Source organism: Apium graveolens, chromosome 2, assembly GCF_009905375.1.
Source record: "Apium graveolens cultivar Ventura chromosome 2, ASM990537v1, whole genome shotgun sequence".
Taxonomy (NCBI): domain Eukaryota; kingdom Viridiplantae; phylum Streptophyta; class Magnoliopsida; order Apiales; family Apiaceae; genus Apium; species Apium graveolens.
Window position 1 is genome coordinate 277,725,648 of NC_133648.1, and position 20,416 is coordinate 277,746,063.

At 35.7% G+C, this 20,416-nt stretch overlaps 1 protein-coding gene across 10 annotated transcripts; it reads left to right on the top strand.

Moving 5' to 3' along the window:
• The first annotated feature begins 14,097 nt into the window (after nucleotides 1–14,097).
• On the top strand, nucleotides 14,098–19,465 carry LOC141708517 (F-box/kelch-repeat protein SKIP30-like). 10 transcript variants are annotated; one of them, XR_012569515.1, is made up of 4 exons: nucleotides 14,098–14,302; nucleotides 14,388–14,438; nucleotides 15,738–17,142; nucleotides 18,214–19,465. XR_012569515.1 is itself a non-coding variant. In XM_074512182.1 (3 exons), exons 1-2 carry the CDS (start codon nucleotides 14,263–14,265, stop codon nucleotides 16,784–16,786), a joined length of 1,089 nt encoding a protein of 362 aa, XP_074368283.1. In that variant the 5' UTR covers nucleotides 14,098–14,262; the 3' UTR covers nucleotides 16,787–16,819; nucleotides 18,214–19,465. The 10 variants fall into 10 exon arrangements, 3 of the variants coding, with proteins under 3 accessions (XP_074368283.1, XP_074368282.1, XP_074368284.1); XR_012569511.1 differs by lacking the exon at nucleotides 14,388–14,438 and having other exon boundaries at nucleotides 18,214–18,265; nucleotides 18,361–19,465; XR_012569512.1 differs by lacking the exon at nucleotides 14,388–14,438 and having other exon boundaries at nucleotides 15,738–16,812; nucleotides 17,061–17,142.
• Nucleotides 19,466–20,416: the final 951 nt, after the last annotated feature.

Genomic DNA, 20,416 nt, shown 5'->3' on the forward strand with positions numbered 1-20,416 from the left:
CTTAAGTTCTGACTTCCAGTATAAGTACTGATCAGTTAAGTACTGATTTGTTCTGTTCAAATAAGATCTGAAATCTAAACATAAAACATATTAGCCATGACATTATCAAATATATCTAACAATCTCCCCCAACTTGTAAATTAACAAAATATACAAGTTTAACAGATATTTGATGATGTCAAAAACATTAAGTACAAATGCATGAGAAATAGACAAGATAACTACAACTTACAGTCCTTAAAGTTTTTACCAATTCAATTTCTGATAACAACTTCAATCTGTATAAATATCAGAATTTAAGCAGTTGTAGATCTTCGACTTGGCTTCATCATTTTCTGATCTCTCTGATGTCAGGAGTTGTTCTGAGATAATTCTTCAACAAACATTTCTCAGCATATCTGAGTTCATCAATCATTCTCCGTTTGACATCTTTAAGCTCTGCAGTATCTTCACCAGTTTGAAATATTGCAGCTCTGAGATCATTAATCTTTGCTTTTCTCAACTCCCGATCTAGTCTTATGACATAAGCTTTATTAGACTCTAGATTGAATTCAAGCCCCTTAATACCAAGATATGTTCTGATCTGTGCAGTATTAGGCTTCATATCAACAATATCACCATTGTGATTTCTGTACATTGGAACATATCTGCTGTCAGACTTAACAGAATAAAGTCTTTTCTGTCTCTGAATCTGTTCCTTTAAGTAGTTTGCAGCAGTCTCTGTTATTCTGTCATCCACTTGAAGTAAGAACAATACATGCTCCAATTCTTCAAAATACTTCAACGGAATGGCATTTTGTCTTATATGATAAACCCTACCATCTGTCATGAAATACAACATGATGTATTCTTTCAAGTAGGTATGGTAAACCATCTGTACAGATTCTAGTTGATTCAATCTTTCAGGAGTTGCTCCAATACCTGGTTCACACAAGGAAGTTGGATCATCAGTAGTGTTGTGTACTCTTCTTTCATCAGCACTTCCCAATCCAGTTTTATCTCTAGCTTCCTTTCCAGTAACTACTCTTGCTTCAAAACCACTTGAAGTAGTCTTCAAAGATTGAGTCTGTTTTGCTTTAGTGAATCCTGGTAGGAGTGTTTTAGATTTATTTTCTGATATCAAGTTAACTTGAGCACTGTCAGAGGTTACTTGCTTCTTCTGAATATCAGAACTTACAATTTCTTGACTCTGAACAACTTGAGCCATGTCAGAGGTTGTTTTAAGAACTTTTCTTGAAGTCAGAGCAAGATTATCTTTTCCATCAGTAATTTCTTCTTCCTCAGGAGGTACATAAGGCTTGATAGGTTCACCAACCTTTTCTTTACCCTTGGATCTTGGATCTATCTGTGGTTGTGATCTAGCCAAAGTTTCTTCAGTATGTATCCTTTCTTTGATCACAATGCCTTTAGGTTTTGGAAGTAACTTTTTACCAGAAGCTTCAGATTTAGATGTGACTTTCTCTGATTTAAGTCTGGCTTCTTCTTCCTTTAAACTTTCCAAGTCCATCCCTGGATTTTCTTGAAGAAATAACTGTCTTGACATTTCCTCATCAAGATCTAGAAGTTCATCAGAACTTATCCTTTTACCAGCAGCAGAACTTATTCTTTTCCCAGTATCAGAACTTGTTCTGTGACTAGCTTGTCTTGATGTAAACCTTCTACCTTGACTATGACCACTACCCATTCCAGAGTTTCCTTGGTCATCTTTTCCACATGAAACTGAGTTCCATTCCTTAGTCCACTCCTGACCTGCAGGAGTTTCACTCCAAGGTACTGGTGCATCCCTGATAACAAACTCCTTTAGCAGTTCAGACTTAGGAAGAGTCAATGGAGGAGTATGTCCTGAAGGACCTGCTGCATCAGCATCTACAGTTGTAGCAGCTTCACCAGTATCTCCAACATTTGCAGCATCAGAACTTAAAGAATCAGTATCTTCTGATAAGACAACTGTGTGAGTAGCAATGGAGGCTTCAACATCCTCTAATTGCTGATCGGATACTAAGTTCTGATCAACAGCCATATCCTGATGCTCACCTAAAAACTGATCATCATCTTGATGCAGAGAAGGTGATAGTGATAACTCAGGAGTTTGAACAGCATCAGTAACAGGTGTTGTGGAGGGATTATTTGTTGTTGGAGCTTCTAACAAAAGTATTTCAGGCACAACCAAGTTCTGAATATCAATTTCAGCACTTGTGCCTGGATCAACAAGAGATATAGAAGGTGAATTAGCCTTGTCAGATACAGGTTCCTGAGATTGAGTTGACGGAGAAGAAGTGACTGGAGCAAATTCCTTGTCTTGCGAGATCAGAGATTCCTGATCCCCTTCCTTAGCTGCTTCCTCCTCATCATCTGAAACTGGCCTCTGTGCCCTCTGTTTCTTGTACTTCCTTGTTGATGTGGATTCCTTGGGAGTTGCAGGAACCGTCATACGTCTAAGCCTCTTGAGAAGCCTAGAACCCCCAATTGCAGAATCCTTCTGAGAAGTTGCCTTCTCAGCTTCATCTATCATAGGTTCTGAAGATGGAAACTGATCCTCAGAATCTGATTCATCTCTCAAAGTAATCCTCCGCTTCTTCTGAGATGTTTGAGGAACAGTCTTTATTCTCTTTGGCTTAGAGGATGTAGGCTTCACAGTAGGTGCTGAAGAAGAAGGTTGAGCATTCTGTGAAGTGGAGAGATAGGATTTGAGATAAGTTCTGAGGGTAGGTTGAGTAGAATGAGAGGTAGGGACTGAGGTTGATGGATTTTGGTTATGGTGAGTTGGTTGAACATTTGAGTAAACAGATTTGTAAGTAGCTGGATCAGCATTTACCAGAATCTGTTTCACAGACTGAGGAATCTGTAATTGTCTCACCATTGATTTCTTTGTGTCAGCATTTATCAGGTCGTTAAAGTACCTTTTTGCAACCTTAAAAGGTGGGGTTTGAGTGCTGACTAACTGGGGTTCAGCAGTACAATACGTATAAATAAGTTGACAGAATCTAGCAAAATAAACAACATCTCGATCCTCTGTCATCCTATCCCCAATAAAACCAATTATTCCAGTTGCAAAATCAAAATGAGTTTGATGGATAATAGCATACCCGATGTGCTGACTTAGAATTGGGATGGCATCAAAATTTGAACACTTGTTGCCAAAGGCCTTGGTGATGCAATCGAAGAAGAAACTCCATTCTCTTCTGATATTAGCCCGTTTCAATTGTCCAAGTTTCGTCAGACTCTTTTCATATCCCAATTCAGCCATTAACTCCCGAAGGGCTGAGTCCTCTGGAACTGAGAAAGTACAATCCTCTGGAAGATGTAAAGCCCTGCGTACTGTACCAGGAGTGACTACAAAAGATGAATCACCCACTTGGAAAATAATACTGGGAGTTCCACGGTTACCACCATCATCAAAAACGCCAGTCCTCCAGAACCTCAGAACTTGTTGACTTGAAAAGAATTCAGGCTGAGTTAAGGCGTACCCAACCTCACTATGTGCAAGAAGATCTTGCACAAAATGCAATTCAGATGGAGCTTCAGCATGATCAAGAATTGCAGCATAGTTGTTTGGAACGAACTTTGCTCCATCAATGATTAAATCCTTTGGTGCCATGAAAAAAATATTGAAATTCAAGTATGCCTGTTAGGTGTTTGAGATAATATCTGTATGAAAACAACGGAAATAGTAAAGTGAAAGAGAGTAAAAGTAAGAAGAGAGATAGAAGATGAAGAAATTAAAAAGATTAAAGAAATCTTCTCTCTGCTGTACTTATACAAAAAAAATGTTACCGTTGGACACCTGTCAGACATGCAGTAATAACGGATAGTTACTGGGCTCGAGAAAACAGTAATCATGACTTACCCATTTGCCGAGTTTCAAAAAAAAAAAAACTGTTCCTTTTATCAAGGGAAACAATTCAAATTTTAACCCGTTATCACTGATTGGATTGTTTTTCACTGCAACATTAATATTCTGAAAATGAATCATGTTAAAAATGACCGAGATAATTTCTATGAATAAGTGCTGACGGAGAATCAGAACTTAAATAAAAACAAAATTTAAATGGTCATCAGAATATCAATCAGGATTTATCAACACAAGATAAAATAACTCAGAGACAAAATCTTGAAGTAAAGACAGTTTTCATTAATATATCAAGTCAATACATATATGAAATAGAAATTACATCAATACAAGATTTTCCCTAAGCTTCTATTCCTAACATCAACAGCTTTAGTCCTAGCTAAGAAGCCTGACAAAGCTGAGGATGAAGAAGAACAGGAAGAAGACGAGATTAAGTCATCTTCCTCTTCCTATCTTCGACAAACAAGATAGCGAGTCGAATGATTCGCTCTTGCTGACGGATAGCTTCCCGCCTTTCCTCCTCCAGGCGCTCCAGATGGCGATGATAATCCATCTCGAAGAATAGAAGGTGAGCCAGCACCTCCTGTGGGACAGAGTCCCAGATCTCCTCAGGAATGGCTGTTATATGCCACTCCTGCCGCCACTCGGCACAACTGAGTTCCATTGTGAAGGTTTGTGTGTTCAAAAACATGTTGAATCGAACCATTTTGTTTTTGACAGAAGAAGGAGGATAAGTGTGTGAGAAGAATGTGATGGAAAGACTGATGTGAAGTGGTTGTATATATAGGCAAGAGAATGCCAAGAGACGCAAAGAAATTGAATGCTGACAGGTAGAATTAATTCTACCTCGTCTCCCTAGACCTTGAAAAAGAATAACAGTCATTGGAAAAGGAATGTGCACATGTAACAAGAGTGATCTGTTCAAGGACGAGTGCCATTATGTTTTAACCATAGACTATTAATCTTCCACTTCAACATTTCGAAATTAATCTGAGACTGTTACCAAATTTTATTCACAGATAAGTCAAGTAAAGGGTTAGACTGAAAAATCAGAACTTAGACCTATACCAGAACTTAACAGTCATCAGAACATAATGTCTTAACTCGAACAAGGAATATCTATCTTAGTAAATACTCATACAAGTTCTTAGTTATGAACGTCAGAACTTAATCATCAGAACGTGGAACTAGAACTTGTCCTCAGAATTTGTGCAGAAGTGACACAATGACTGTTTATCTAAAATAACATAGACCACCACAGAAATTTCATCATTCATATGGAGTGATGTGTGTGTGCATTAAGCTAAATAACAGACAAAGAGTAAAGTCTGATCTACTTCAGTACATCTTAGAAATAAGTCATAATTAAAATTTTGCTAAAGAGTTGTCATTATCCTGAAACCTACTGATAAATGAGTTCATGCATGAGTCCACCTCTACTGTTTTTGTGCTAATTTTATGCATCTTTTGAAATTCTATTTTACAGAGGCTTCTCAGTGTAAGTGAGTCACGACTGTTTATTAGAATTTATGCTATTATCAGAGTATTTCTCCAGTAATCATAGAGTGTGAAAAGTCACCAAGAAAAATATTTTGCTTTTCTAATGCATATTTACTTAATACCAGCAATGCACTTGGTTCGTCCCATTCACATTTTTTTACTCTAGATCTCAAAGGAGTACCTGATATTATTCTTTGATTCTTTTTCTTTTTCTTTTGATAAGTGAGGTTTATCAGCACTTAGTACATTCAGCAGTTTTACTAGAATCAGAACTTAAACAGATGAGTAGCATTATTCTAATTTGTGACTTAGTAATAAGATATACAAAGTAAACTTAACTAAGCTCAGTTATCAGAATTTGCTTGTGTCATAAGATTTCCACAGAAATAATTACTTCTTTCATGGGATCATTTGTTTATTGAAGACTAGTAGGTCAGTATCTAGCACAGTTATCCTCATGGGATTAAATAGTTACTGAAACAGACATATCACTTATCAGAGTTTAGAAACATATATCAGACAACAGTCAGTACTTAAAGACATTTATCAATTAATGCACAGAATATACAAAGAGATTAATTCTGTAAATACTGATCATAAAGTCTGATAACATAGAACAAGTTTAAGCAGATTTAGAGAAAGAACCTGAAATCATTCCAAGTTCATTTACCAATTTTGAAAAGGTAGTTTCACACAGTGGTTTTGTGAAGATATCTGCTACTTGTTGATCTGTGGGAACAAAATGCAATTCCACTGTACCTTCATCCACATGTTCCCTGATGAAATGGTACCTGATGCTGATGTGCTTTGTCATAGAGTGTTGAACTGGATTACCTGTCATAGCAATAGCACTTTGATTATCACAGTAAATAGGGATTTTGAAATATGTTAACCCATAATCCAGTAACTGATTCTTCATCCAGAGAATCTGTGCACAGCAGCTTCCTGCAGCAATATACTCTGCTTCTGCAGTTGATGTGGAAATTGACTTTTGTTTCTTGCTATACCAAGAAACCAACCTGCCTCCAAGAAATTGGCAGCTTCCACTTGTGCTTTTCCTGTCAATTTTGCAACCTGCAAAATCTGCATCTGAGTAACCTATTAATTTAAAATCTGATTCTCTAGGATACCATAATCCTAGATCAGCTGTTCCTTTAAGATACTTAAAGATTCTTTTTACAGCTGTTAAGTGAGGTTCTCTTGGATCTGCTTGAAATCTTGCACAAAGACAGGTAGCAAACATGATATCTGGTCTACTAGCAGTTAGATAGAGAAGTGAGCCAATCATACCTCTGTAATCAGTAATATCTACTGAATTACCAGTATCCTTATCCAGTTTTGTTGCAGTGGCCATGGGAGTGGATGCACTTGAACAGTCTTGCATTCCAAATTTCTTCAGCAAGTTTCTGGTATACTTAGATTGACAAATAAAAGTTCCTTCTTCAGTCTGCTTGACTTGAAGGCCCAGAAAATAACTAAGTTCTCCCATCATACTCATCTGATACCTTGACTGCATTAGGTTGGCAAACTTTTTGCAAAGTTTGTCATTTGGAGACCCAAAAATAATATCATCAACATAAATCTGGATCAGAAGTAAGTCCTTGCCATGATTGAGATAGAACAATGTTTTGTCAATAGTTCCTCTGTTGAATCCACTTTCCAGAAGAAACTGAGCTAAAGTCTCATACCATGCTCTTGGAGCTTGCTTAAGTCCATAAAGTGCTTTATCAAGCCTGTAGACATAATCTGGATGTTTGGAATCTACAAAGCCTGGAGGTTGTTCAACATATACTTCCTCTTCCAATTCTCCATTGAGAAAAGCACTTTTTACATCCATTTGAAAGACAGTAAACTTTTTGTGAGCAGCATAAGCCATGAATATCCTTATGGCTTCTAACCTAGCAACTGGAGCAAATGTTTCATCATAGTCAATTCCCTCCTGTTGAGAATATCCTTTTGCAACCAGCCTTGCCTTGTTCCTTACAATTATGCCATCACTGTCAGTTTTGTTTCTGAATACCCACTTTGTACCAACAACCGATCTATTCTTGGGTCTTGGCACTAAGGTCCAGACTTTGTTTCTTTCAAATTCATTCAACTCTTCCTGCATTGCTTGCACCCAATCAGCATCTTGAAGAGCTTCTTCCACTTTCTTTGGCTCAGACTGAGAGAGAAAAGAATTGTAAAGACATTCATTCGAAGTACCTGTTCTAGTTCTGACACCTGCCTCAGGATTTCCAATTATTAAATCAGGTGTATGTGATTTTGTCCACTTCCTTGCAGATGGAAGATTTTCTCTAGAACTGGATGCTCCCCCATGATTCATGCTATCTTCGGTTTCATTTTCTGATGCTCCCCCTGAAACTATGCTCTCTGAGTTGGATCCTTCAGTATTTAGATTTTCAGTACTGTCAGTACTTGGCTTATCAGAACTTGACGAATCAGAATTTGAAGAGCCAGATGTATGTTCTGATGCTTCTTGAGATGTGATAATATCTTGAGTATGCTCCCCCTGCATTGGTGCATCTTCCTTTGACGTAGTCACCACAGTTTCAATAATATCAGAGTTTAATCCATCAGAATTTACAGTATCAGGACTTAGACTGTCAGGACTTGAGATATCAGAATATGAATCTTCATTTTCAAATCTCAGCTTATCATGATCAATGCAATCTTCAAGTCCAGTGATCTTCTTGTCATCAAAAGAGACATTGATAGATTCCATGACCACTTTTGTTCTCAAATTATAGACTCTGAAGGCTTTTGTAGAAAGTGGATATCCTACAAAGATTCCCTCATCAGCTTTTAGATCAAACTTGGATAGCTGTTCAGGATGAGTCTTGAGAACAAAACATTTACATCCAAATACATGAAAGTATTTGAGATTTGGCTTCTTGTTCTTCACCATCTCATATGGTGTTTTTCCATGCTTGTTAATGAGTGTTGCATTTTGAGTAAAACAAGCAGTCTGCACAGCTTCAGCCCAGAAATAGGTTGGAAGCTTTGCTTCTTCAAGCATTGTTCGTGCAGCTTCAATTAGAGTTCTATTCTTCCTTTCAACAACTCCATTTTGCTGTGGAGTTCCAGGAGCAGAAAATTCTTGCTTTATTCCATGATTTTTGCAGAACTCTTCCATTATCAAATTCTTGAATTCAGTGCCATTATCACTCCTCAAAATTTTCACAGAATCTTTGAACAATTTATCCAGATGTTTGACATGATCAATCAGGATAGATGCAGTTTCACTTTTTGTGTGCAAGAAATACACCCATGTGTATCTGGTGAACTCATCTACTATGACCAACGCATATTTCTTCTTTGCAATAGACATGACATTCACTGGACCAAATAGATCAACATGAAGTAGATAATAAGGCTCAAGAATTGATGATTCAGTCTTGCTCTTGAACGAAGATTTTCTTTGTTTAGCCTTCTGACATGAGTCACAAAGACCATCAGGAACAAACACTGATTTTGGCAGTCCTCTCACAAGATCTTTCTTGATCAGTTCATTTATCTTGTTGAAGTTTAAATGAGAGAGTTTCTTGTGCCAATTCCAGCTTTCTTCAGTTGAGGCTCTACTCACTAAACAGATTGCAGAACCATCAGAACTTGTTGAAAGCTTAGCTTCATAAATGTTACCACGCCTGAATCCCTTCAGAACAATTTTTCCTTTGAATTTACTAACTATTTCACAATGTTCTGCAAAGAAATCAACATGATAACCTCTGTCACAGATTTGACTTATACTCAGTAAGTTGTGTTTAAGTCCTGAGACTAGAGCTACATCTTTAATGATGACATTCCCAAGATTGATATTGCCATATCCCAAAGTTTTTCCAATGTTGCCATCTCCATAAGAAACACTTGGGCCAGCTTTCTCCACAAAGTCTGATAGCAGGGCCTTATTTCCAGTCATGTGTCCTGAACATCCACTGTCCAGAACTAAAATATTTTTCCTGTTGCCCTGCAATCAAAAAGACCACTAATTATTAGTTTTAAGGACCCAGACTTGCTTGGATCCTTTGGCCTTTTTAGGTTTGTTAACATTTGCAGCGGATTTAACATCAGATTTTATGTTAACAGTTTTCTTATCAGAACTTATACTAGAAGGAACAACAGAAACTTTCTTTAAAGAAGGTTTTATTTGATAATAATCATAGTACAAACTATGATATTCCTTACAAGTATAAATGGAATGCCATAAACTACCACAATGAAAACAAGGATTTTGTGGTTTGTATCTAACAGACTGACTCTTAACTCCTGACTTTGTAGATAAGGAGTTAATATTCTTATTCTTCCTGCAAAAAGAAGCCAGATGGTTAGAACTTCCACAGTTATAACATGCTTTCCTAGGAGCATCAGGAACAGATTTATAGTTATTGCTTTTATTCACACCTTCCTTTCCATTCCTGTTTTTCCTAGGTGATTTTACCTTGTTTGCATTCTTAACATCTTTCAGCTTATGCTTAAGCTGCTTCTTTGTCATTAAGCCTATGTTAACTTCAGCTGTCTTTTCCTGTTTTAGTTTGTCAGAAGTTAATTCCTTTTTAACTTCTGATTTCTCAGTTTCGGATTTTTCAGTTACAAACTTAACAGGTTTTAACTTCGGCTTTTGCTTATCAACAGGCTTAATTTCTTCAGTTCCTTTTTCATTATTTTCTTCATAACCTAAGCCCTCTTTCCAGTTTCCACTGCTCAGCAAATTTTGAGTTGCTTTGCCAGAGTTAGTCCAAGTTCTGATAATCTCTCTCTCCTTTTCTAACTCAGTTTTTAGAGATTCATTCATTTTTAGCACTTCATCCCTAACATAAAAAGCATCATCTCTATCCTTCTGAGTTTGATGAAACATGACTAACTCTTTTTCTAAGAAATTGTTTCTTTTCTTAAAAGCAAGATTTTCAGAAGTTAATCTTTCACATGTTAAAGTTTGATCTCTATAACTAACAAACATGGTTTTAAGATATCTTCTCAACTCATTAATATCATCAGTATGAAAAGCATAAGTAGTCTGAGGTACCTTTGTTTCAGCAGTTTCAGAACTGCTCTCAGAACTTGATTTTTCAGCATTTGCCATCAATGCATAGTTCTCCTCACTTTCAGAGTCTGAGGTGTCTGTCCAGCTTTTCTGCTTTGTGACAAGAGCTTTGCCTTTGTCATTCTTGGTCTTCTTGCACTCAGGAGATATGTGGCCTTTCTCGCCACAATTATAACATTTAACATTAGCATAATCTCCTCTGTCAGACTTTCCTCCTTTTCCTTCAGATCTTCTGAAATTCTTCTTATCAGAACTTATGCCTTTCCTGGAAAACTTCTTTCCCTTCCTGAACTTCCTGTATGCAATCTTTGTGATTCCTTTCACCATAAGAGCACACAGCTTCATCCTCTCCTCATCAGCATCAGTTTCAGGCAAGCTTTCAGAATCTGAGTCATCATCACTCTCAGAACTTGATGACTCAGTATCAGATTTTATGATAAGAGCTTTACCCTTATCTTTCTTTGAGGAAGGTGGTTTGGGGGATTCCTCTTCAACCTTGAGAGCAACTGTCCTTGACTTTCCTCCTTTTCTCTTGCTTCTTTGTTCCATCTCAAGTTCATGAGTCTTGAGCATTCCATAGATTTCATCAAGAGTTGTTTCATCAAGATTGTAGTTGTCTCTTATTGTTGTTGCCTTCAAATCCCAACATTCAGGAAGAGCTAACAGGAATTTGAGGTTTGTATCTTCAAGATCATACTCCTTATTAACCAATGACAAGTCATTCAAGAGTTTGACAAATCTTTCATACACATCAGTCAATGACTCATTAGTCCTAGAGTCAAAGTGTTCATACTCTTGAGTTAGTATTGTCTTCCTGTTCTTCTTAACTGTTTCAGTTCCTTGACACCTTGTCTCCAGTGCATCCCATATCTCCTTAGCAGTCTTGCAGTTGATTACCCTGTTTGACATTACATTATCAATGGCACTATGCAATAAGTGACGTACCTTGGCATCCTTAGCAATAGATGCTATATCTTCAGCAGTGTAATCATTCTTTTCCTTTGGTACGGTCATTGCTGCTTCACCTGGAACTACAACAGCGAGCTTGGTAGGTTTGTGAGGCCCTTCCCTGATTCTATCAAGGTATTCTGGATCTGTTGCTTCCAGAAACATGGTCATCCTTACCTTCCATATGGGATATTCAGATGGTCTCAATATGGGAACTCTGATAGTCTCATATCGACTCTGAATTGATGTCTTTGATGATTCCTCAGTTTTGGTAGGCTTAGTTGGAGTTTCTGTGTCAGACATGACTGTGTTTGGATCTTTAACTGTATGTGTGTTAACAGATAGCTCTGATACCACTTGTTAGGTCACACTATCACTGTAGAGGGGGTGAATACAGTGTTTATCACAATCAAATCAAACTTCAATAACTTATGTAACAGAAAACAAACTTTATTTAAACAATAAACTCTGTTACAATCTGGAACTGTTATCTCTCAGTGATGAACAAAATATCACGAGAGCTGCTAGAGTTATACTAAATAATATTCTCGATAATGATAACACATATAGTGTAAACTCTATTTCTGTGTTTATATACTACACAGTTACAAGATATTCGCTAATTGATATGGAATATAATTCTGCTTCCTAAAATATATCAATCAGATATCTTCTATTCCAAGTATTCCATTCTTCACGGAATTCCTTCTTCATGCATATCTCTTCTTATGTTTATCTTGATCTTCTTAACTTTAATCAGCTACTGTCCTTATCTGATCGTCCTTCAGCACTTAAGTTCTGATATCTATCTCCTGATAACATAAGTACCGATATCCCTTAAGTTCTGACTTCCAGTATAAGTACTGATCAGTTAAGTACTGATTTGTTCTGTTCAAATAAGATCTGAAATCTAAACATAAAACATATTAGCCATGACATTATCAAATATATCTAACATTTTAAACTTGTGATCGCGTTTGAACTCCTTTCCTTAAGTCTCCAAGAACATTATTTAATGGATGACTTTTTATAGTAGGAATTGCTTTAGGAAGTTCATCTTCCTTTTCGTCCAATTCTAATAGATATTTATGAACGGGAGTCCCGAGATCCATTTTTCGGATTGTTGAATAACTTTTTCAATATCATCTTGTTCGATATTTTTTTAGTCAACAAGATCTTTATATTTCACAAGTGGTTTACTTTTATCAAAAGCAACATTCATTGATTCTTCCACCATAAGCAATTTGAGATTTAACACTCGATAAATTTTACTATTGTTTGAGTATCCAAGAAATATACCTCCATCCGATTTATGATCAAATTTTATAAGGTAATCCTTTAAATTTAATATGAAGCATTTTCTTCTGAATACTTGAAAGTAGCTTAGTTTTGGAGTTTTGCCAAACTAGAGCTCATAATGAGTCTTTTGCTTTATAGGTCGTAGTAAAACCCGATTAAGAATATGACGAGCTGTAGACATAGCCTCAGACCAAAAATATTTAGGTCGACAATATTCATTTAGCATTGTACTAGTCATTTCTTGGAGTGTTCTATTTTTCCGTTCAACTACTCTGTTTGATTGTGGAGTGTATGGAGCGAAAAAAATTATATGTGATGCCATGTTCATCATAAAAGTTCGTGAAACTAGAATTTTTAAATTCTTTACCATGATCAGTCCTTATATAGACTATTGTTTTATTTTGTTGATTTTGATTCCTTTTACATAGAGAAGAGAAGGATTCAAAAGTGTCACTTTTAGCTTTGAGAAATTTCGTCCATGTAAATCGTGAATAATCATCCACAATTACCAACGTATATGAACAACCTCCGAGACTTTATATAGTAACTGGACCAATAAGATCCATATGTAATAGTTTGAGAGGTCTTGAGGTAGATACCATAAACTTTGCTTTGTGAGAGGCTCGAATTTCTTTACCAATTTCGCAAGCTTCACAAGTATGATCTTTATGATAGTTTAATTTTAGTATACCTCGTACATGATCTTTAATTCATATATTATTTATCAACTTCATATTGGCATGTCCTAATCTTCGATGCCATAGCCATGGATCATCATTTATAATGATTAGGCACACGTTCACTTGCTTGCTCATGTCACATGTATGTACATTTTCATTTCTAGGGCAAGTGAGAACCAACTTTCCGAATTTATCTAAGATACAGTAATGAGTAGTGTAGAAATGATTGAGTTGAACAAACATAAAATAGATCAAGTTGTCGGTCTTCATGCAAGTCTTCGTGTAGAGACCATCAAACGATATATTGAAGAAGATATAATTACATGTACCAGTTTCATCTGAATCACAACGCGTTTGAGCTATCGACCATAAATGTAATCCAGTATAAATCTTTATCATTAAATCAGATCGAACACTCACAATAAAGGAGAGAACAAACACACTCTCACGTCTCACCCCATGAAAGAAAAAAATTGAAATTCTAAATAAAAATTTAAGATCTGAAAAAACGAAACTTAAAAAGAGATAATTGTTTTACTCTCAAATCCAATATGTTCCGTATGAATTCAAGATTAAAGAAAATTTAAATTTTGACAATTAAATCTAAAAATAAACCAAACAAACTAAATAGATAAAGATTCTTGCCTGAAATAAATGATTATTAAAAAAATAAAACAAAACAAAATAAATTAAAGAATTTGTGACTTTTCAGTTTTGACCAGATAAACTGACGAATGCCCCGAATAAAGGATTAAGGTGGCTGGTTTTTGAGAAAAGGAAAGGGTTTTTTGATTTTTTAAAAGGGAAGTGTTGGAATAAATAAAATGGCAACGTTCCAAGCTTCAAATGTAATCATCCCCCAATATTTTACGGAACATGAAATAACAAGTTTCCAAGCTTCTATCATAAGCTTCCGCCAAATGTTATAAATATACCTTCGGTTAATGATAGCAAGGATGAGTTTAAATTATGCAGTATTCGCAGGTATTGTCAACTCTTTAGTGTGTATAATTATATATCGATTCATAACATAACATAACATGACCGTTTGTCTCTTCAACCATTTCAGGTGATTTCTCTTTATACAATTCTCTGATGTAAACCTTTAATGGTGATTTGGGTAGAGATTATAAGCTCATCATTGATTGCAATATTTTTGTATTTGCAATTTTTTGTGCGATTGCATCTTTGAACTTCTTGTGATATCATCTACTTGTTTTGCTTGCTTTTTCATAGAAATAGATTGTTTTGATCTTTTGTGATATCATCTACTTGCATTTTCTTTGTAGATTTGGATTTTTGCGATTTCATGTAGTAGCAATTTAGCAATGATACTAGTCAATGATGTTAAGGTTGATATTATGATTTTATTAATAGGCTATCCTTATTATTTTCTTTCCCTGAAGTAAATGATTTATTAAGATAAATAAAGTGCACAAATTAATCAATATTGTTAAAGTCTGGTTTATATTGGGGTTACATGATTGATTGCGTCCAAAAAACTCAAGCAGCTCACTATTGCAAATTTGACTCAAAGTGATCATCAATTAATTTAATTTGATAATTTGGATAAAGTCGAATATTGAAATTACCCAAAATTAAAAAATGGTAACATGGGATGGTAGAGCTCGTTTTGGGCTTCAATGTGGTTACTAAAACTTTATATTTGGCTTACGGAATCACGACGAAATCTGACTTTATTCTCCCTACTTAGAGTTATTTTTAAGATTTTGAAGATTAAAAACGAGATTTCATCATGATTTCGTGAGTCAAATAACAAGTTTTAATGACCATATTGAAGCCCAAAACGAGCTCTACTCTCCCGTGTTACCATTTAATTTTAATTTTCGACTTTAACACAATGATCAAATCAAGTTAATTGATGATCACTTTGTGTTAAATTTGCAATGAGTGACCTACTTGAGTTTTTTGTACGCAATCACTCACCTACTTGATATTTAACCGGTTTATATTGACATGTTAATTGTAGTTCACACCTTCAAACTCCCAAGACATATTATGGTTGAGGGTGGAGCAGATTGTTTCATTCATAGCATAGACTTTTAGTACCACTCATCAGTAGTTATGTAATAATGCAAGCTTTAACAGTAATACAAGAGTTTTCCGTTCTTTTACATTATCTTCACTAATCAGCTTCAATTTTTACATATCAGCAATCACACAATACACATATTTTCACTACTGCGTATACTACATATTTAACACAATTATCAGTTATATATATATATATACAAGCAGCATCTGCTCACAAAATCTACAAATATAAATTAGAGTCCGAATATCTTGTAAGCTAGGCCAGATTCAGCTTAATTTAAATTTAGCTTGAAAAAATTAAATCAATTTGAACCATGCAACATTGTAACAATTTGGTTACCCGTTTTTCATTTGTTCTTTACAGTTTTTACTTTCTGGCAGAAGAAAAAAAAAGTCAGTCATAGCTCGGTTATATTTATGTCTTCGCTGATTGAAGATCTCCCAGATGAAGTTTCTCTCATGTGCCTTGCACGTATTCCTTTGTACCTACATCCAAATTTGAGCCTGGTTTGTCGTGCCTGGAGAGCTGCTGTACAGAGTGTTGAATTATTAAGAGCTCGGCACGAGCTAAATTTTACGGAGGATTTTATCTGTGTCTGTGCAAATGAACCCAACAATACATGGCAGCTATATGATCCCCGGAGAAACCTTTGGATCACCACCCCAGCTCTTCCTTCACATATCCGCCACATTTCCTACTTTTCTGCCGTGTCTGTTGGTGGAAAGCTGTTTGTTTTAGGTGGTGGACATAATCCTGAAACCTTAGAAGAGGGCGACGAAGGAACATTCGCAACGAATGAGGTCTGGTCATATGAGCCCGTGACGAGAAAGTGGGCACTTTGTGCCCCCATGATCGTTCCTCGTGTCTCATTTGCCTGTGGTGTAGTAAATGGTAAGATAATTGTAGCTGGGGGTTTTGATGCGAGCAGAAGGCCAACTGCTAAAGCAGAAATTTTTGATCCTGAAAATAACGTTTGGATTTTAATGCCTGATCTAAACCACACAAACAACAGTCTTTGCCATGGAGTGGTTGTACATGGAAAAATGGACGTCGTGCACATGGGAGTCTCGACAGTGCAAAAATTTGATAATGACGAACAGGCATGGAAAACAGACATTTGTTCATGGTCAAACAATCCAGGGGTTGTGGTCCGGGATGTAGTGTATGTAAAGAGGTTTACTTGTCGTTGCTATCACAACAAAAAAGAGCATATAGAAATTGGATCATTTGGTATGAATGATTTTGGGTATGGGATGGCAAGTTTAGGAAATGAAATATTTCTTATTGGTGGAGTGACATTTAATATTACTGTTTTGAGATTTGGTCGTGGTGGACCACCAGCTTTACGTCTAGCAGCCGCAATTACTCGTTGTCGAGGAATTATACTGGCTTGTACATCGATGCGCGTATAGAAATCAAAGTCTGTCTTGGTCTGCTGGTGAGTGGTAATGAATTAGATCTTTAACCCTCAATACGTATAAAAGGATCTGCTGTCATTCTTATGCTGAAGCATCCAAAATGTTAGTTCTTGATAACAGTGGTTCTGGTTTTTGCATTGTGCTATATGTTACGTTCCGGTGTGCATCTTTTATGAAAAAAATACGCTCCTGCTAATTAAATTCCATGTCTGGATTATTAGCATTGTGGAACAGCTTGTTTTCATTCCTCTTACTCTGTTTATTTCAGTTACCGAATCAACATCAATTGCTTGTCCTTCATAATTTCCATCCTTGTTTAGCCACTGACAACTTGATGTGTTAAATGCATTGTAAGTTTCTAAACCACCATTTTCCTGATTGTATGGACTTGTAGAATTTCGAATGAGAGAATTAGTGTATTGAACAGATGGAGTCCCTCAATATCGTTGTTGTAAACATTGGTTTTAAGGGAGCAAGCTAAGTTGGAGAAAGATTGTGTTCATTTTATCATTTCTTCTGTTTAAGTATTTGGGAACAATTAGATATGATGGCTTTTGTTGTTCAAAGAAACAAATAGAAGTGAAAAGTCCAAAACCTTGAGCCTTTTACTAATCCTTAAAAGAATGCACCTAAAGTATTTGTGCTGTAGTTTTAGTACTCATTGATAATTTGGAGGTACCCTTGTAAGGTTGCAGATTCATAATATATTGTACCAGAAAGCTTTAAACATGAAAATATACATGTAGTTGATTCTTATTGCTGCTTTTCCTATTTCTGGAAACAGATGAATTGCCAGTGGATAAACAGATGTTTTGGATTGGTTTAAGTATGATGTATTTTAGTCAAACTGTGTTTTTCCACAACTAATAGCTTCAGTTTTGAATATTAAGTCTACTCACTCTGAGATCAGAGTATATTACTTCTTAAGCATGAGTATGCCATGATAGAGAATAGGACTTTTCACTTATGTTCTAGATTAGAAATTTTTCCAATACTATACATTTGTTTCATATTTCTAGCATCCCCAAATTTATGCTTATAATCAGAATTAAATATTTTTTGTAGTGTTTCTCTGTACTGTCTAGGCTTTGGGATTCCTCTTGAGAGACAGATGCACAGTTGTCTAGTGCTTGTCACCCAGCTAGCCAATTACTAAACCAGCCTTTACCCCAGTTTTTTTACAATCTTAAGCAGTAAATATGAGATGATGAACACACACAAGATCCTCCCACATTAGTATATTTCCGACACCCTTTCCTGCTGATGCTGGTGCTCAGCCTAGAGCTGATTACAAAGTCTAGCATTTGCTTGAGATCTGCAATCTGCGCACATTTGTATAATTAACAATTTTTAAATTCAAGAAGGCTTTTCTCTGCCATTGTCGTACACTGATATATTTCTTGCAATTATTTTCTTTTTAGGTGACTTACTGTACCAAAAAAAAACTATTCAAAATTGTACAACTGAGAGGAGGTGATAGTTATCATTATGTCCACACTGATTGAAGGTTTTTCCAATGAAGTATCTCTCATGATCCTTGCACGTGTTCCCTTGTACCTCTATCACAGGTTGAGACTTGTTTGTCGTGGAAGGCTGTTCTTAATAGTCTTGACTAATTGAAGTTTGGGGAGAAGCTAATTTTATTGAGGATTTTATGTGTGTGCGTTCTGAATCCCCTGCACCTGTAAGATGGCAGCTTCATGATCCCCACCATAACGTCTGGATCACCACCCCTGTTCTTCCTTCACATTTCAGACCCATTTCCTACTTCAGTCCTGTGTTGACTGCAGGAACCAATATAAAATATCAGCAACCAATTAAGTATGGTCATATGAGCCTGTAACCGGACGGTGGATACTTTGTGCACCCATGATTTTGGTGCGTGTTTCATGTGGTGTATTATTCTTGCACGTGTAACCAGATGGTAAGATTATTTTTGCTGGTGTTTACAGTATCAGCTTCCCTTGGAGATGAATCAAGCAAGCAGAAGTTTATGATCCTGCAAATGACGTATGGATTCCACAACCAGCCTCCTGCATCCTGCACACAAATGATGCCCCTTGTTATGGAGTGATTGCAAGGGGAACGATGCACGTGGTGCTTAAGTATTCATCAAAAGTGCAAGTTTTGGATAATGAAACTGAGGTTTGGACAGTTTCTGAATGTTCATGGAAAAATTATACACGGGTAGTAGTAGTTGGGTATATGCAGTCTACTTGATGTGCAATGGAAAATTTTACCGAGAGGACCAAGTAAGAGAAGAGCAAATTAAGGTTTCAGGATATTCGTTGGTTTAGCAAAAGATTAGATTTTGGAAAGACAGGTTCAGAAAACAGTATAAATCTCATTTGTGCGAATGTATGGAGAGGCCCCATTTTCGAACCTAAACAATACGAGTTAACTGATGTTACAATTGGGACACCGTTTGGAGGAACCCTGGGCTTTTCATTATGCAAATCGTATGACCTGTTATTCGGGAAATTATTCTGGCTTATACATTTTTGAGAATGTATCTAGCATTGATATTTCTAGGAGTTTAATTATTTGGAATATTCTTTCATGTTTCAGTTTTTAAAGCCATATGAAATTCTGTAGAGGTCACTTATAAACCTTACTATTTGGTTTATGGCTTATAGCATGAATACATGGTATCTTGGCTGTTGGATTTAGTTACTTAATTGATTACTAATGTCTGTTTGCTCATCTTTTTATGGGCAAGTATAAGTGACTTCCGGGGAGATTCAAAATTTATTGTCTTCTGGGCACATACTAGTCAAGTACTACTAGGTGCAAAGTGCAATTAAGAAATATGTTTTCTGGCGAAGAAATTTTTAGAGCTCTCACAGTGAACCAATTTGGATTTAAGTATACATATATAACTATCTTGTAATCTGTAATCTGGGCATTCAAATATAGATATCCGACCAATTTGGATTTAAGTATACATTAATCCGGTGCTAACAAAAATAAATTTATTCTCATCATATTCTATTTATATCCTATTATATTCAAACAAGATATTTATTTTTGAAAAAGTAAATATCTTATATCTTTTTTAGAAATTCAGTATAAATATAATATAAATAAGTTTGGGGTTAATTTTGTGAATGACATAATTTTAACACTAAAATAATATAAAAATTATACCATTTTAATGTCATATATTAGAGATAGTTACAATTACAAATGTACATGGTCGAACTCTTATACCAACCCTTTGTCGACTTTGTGGAATTATTGTAAAACGATGAGTTCGTAAAGATACAAGCTTTTTCACTCTCTTTCATAAACTTATATTTGTGTATAACTATAGAAAAATGTACAATTTTTTGGACCCATAATTGCAATGAGCATAATACAATCACATGCTCCGGTTCCGAATCAACGGTAACAAATGTTTTTTTATAATAAAAAATATTTTTTGTTAATTTGAATAAAATATATTCGAGACAAATCTTCAATTATCGATACAATAAGGAAAAATAAATAACATACTAAAAATAATTAGAAAATTTATTTCTAATCGTTTAACACACATAATTTAAGAAGTTTTGAAACTAAAAACGAAATCAAAAACGTTTCAAGTGATCCAAACCGTACTGACATCCCAGAAAACAACATCAC

Bases quoted from the DNA above. Each gene is read 5' to 3' on its own strand.
- LOC141708517 (XM_074512182.1), top strand. From the start codon at position 14,263: ATGATAGCAAGGATGAGTTTAAATTATGCAGTATTCGCAG. The intron at 14,303-15,737 runs GTATTGTCAACT...TGTTCTTTACAG, and splicing joins AAATTATGCAGTATTCGCAG to TTTTTACTTTCTGGCAGAAG.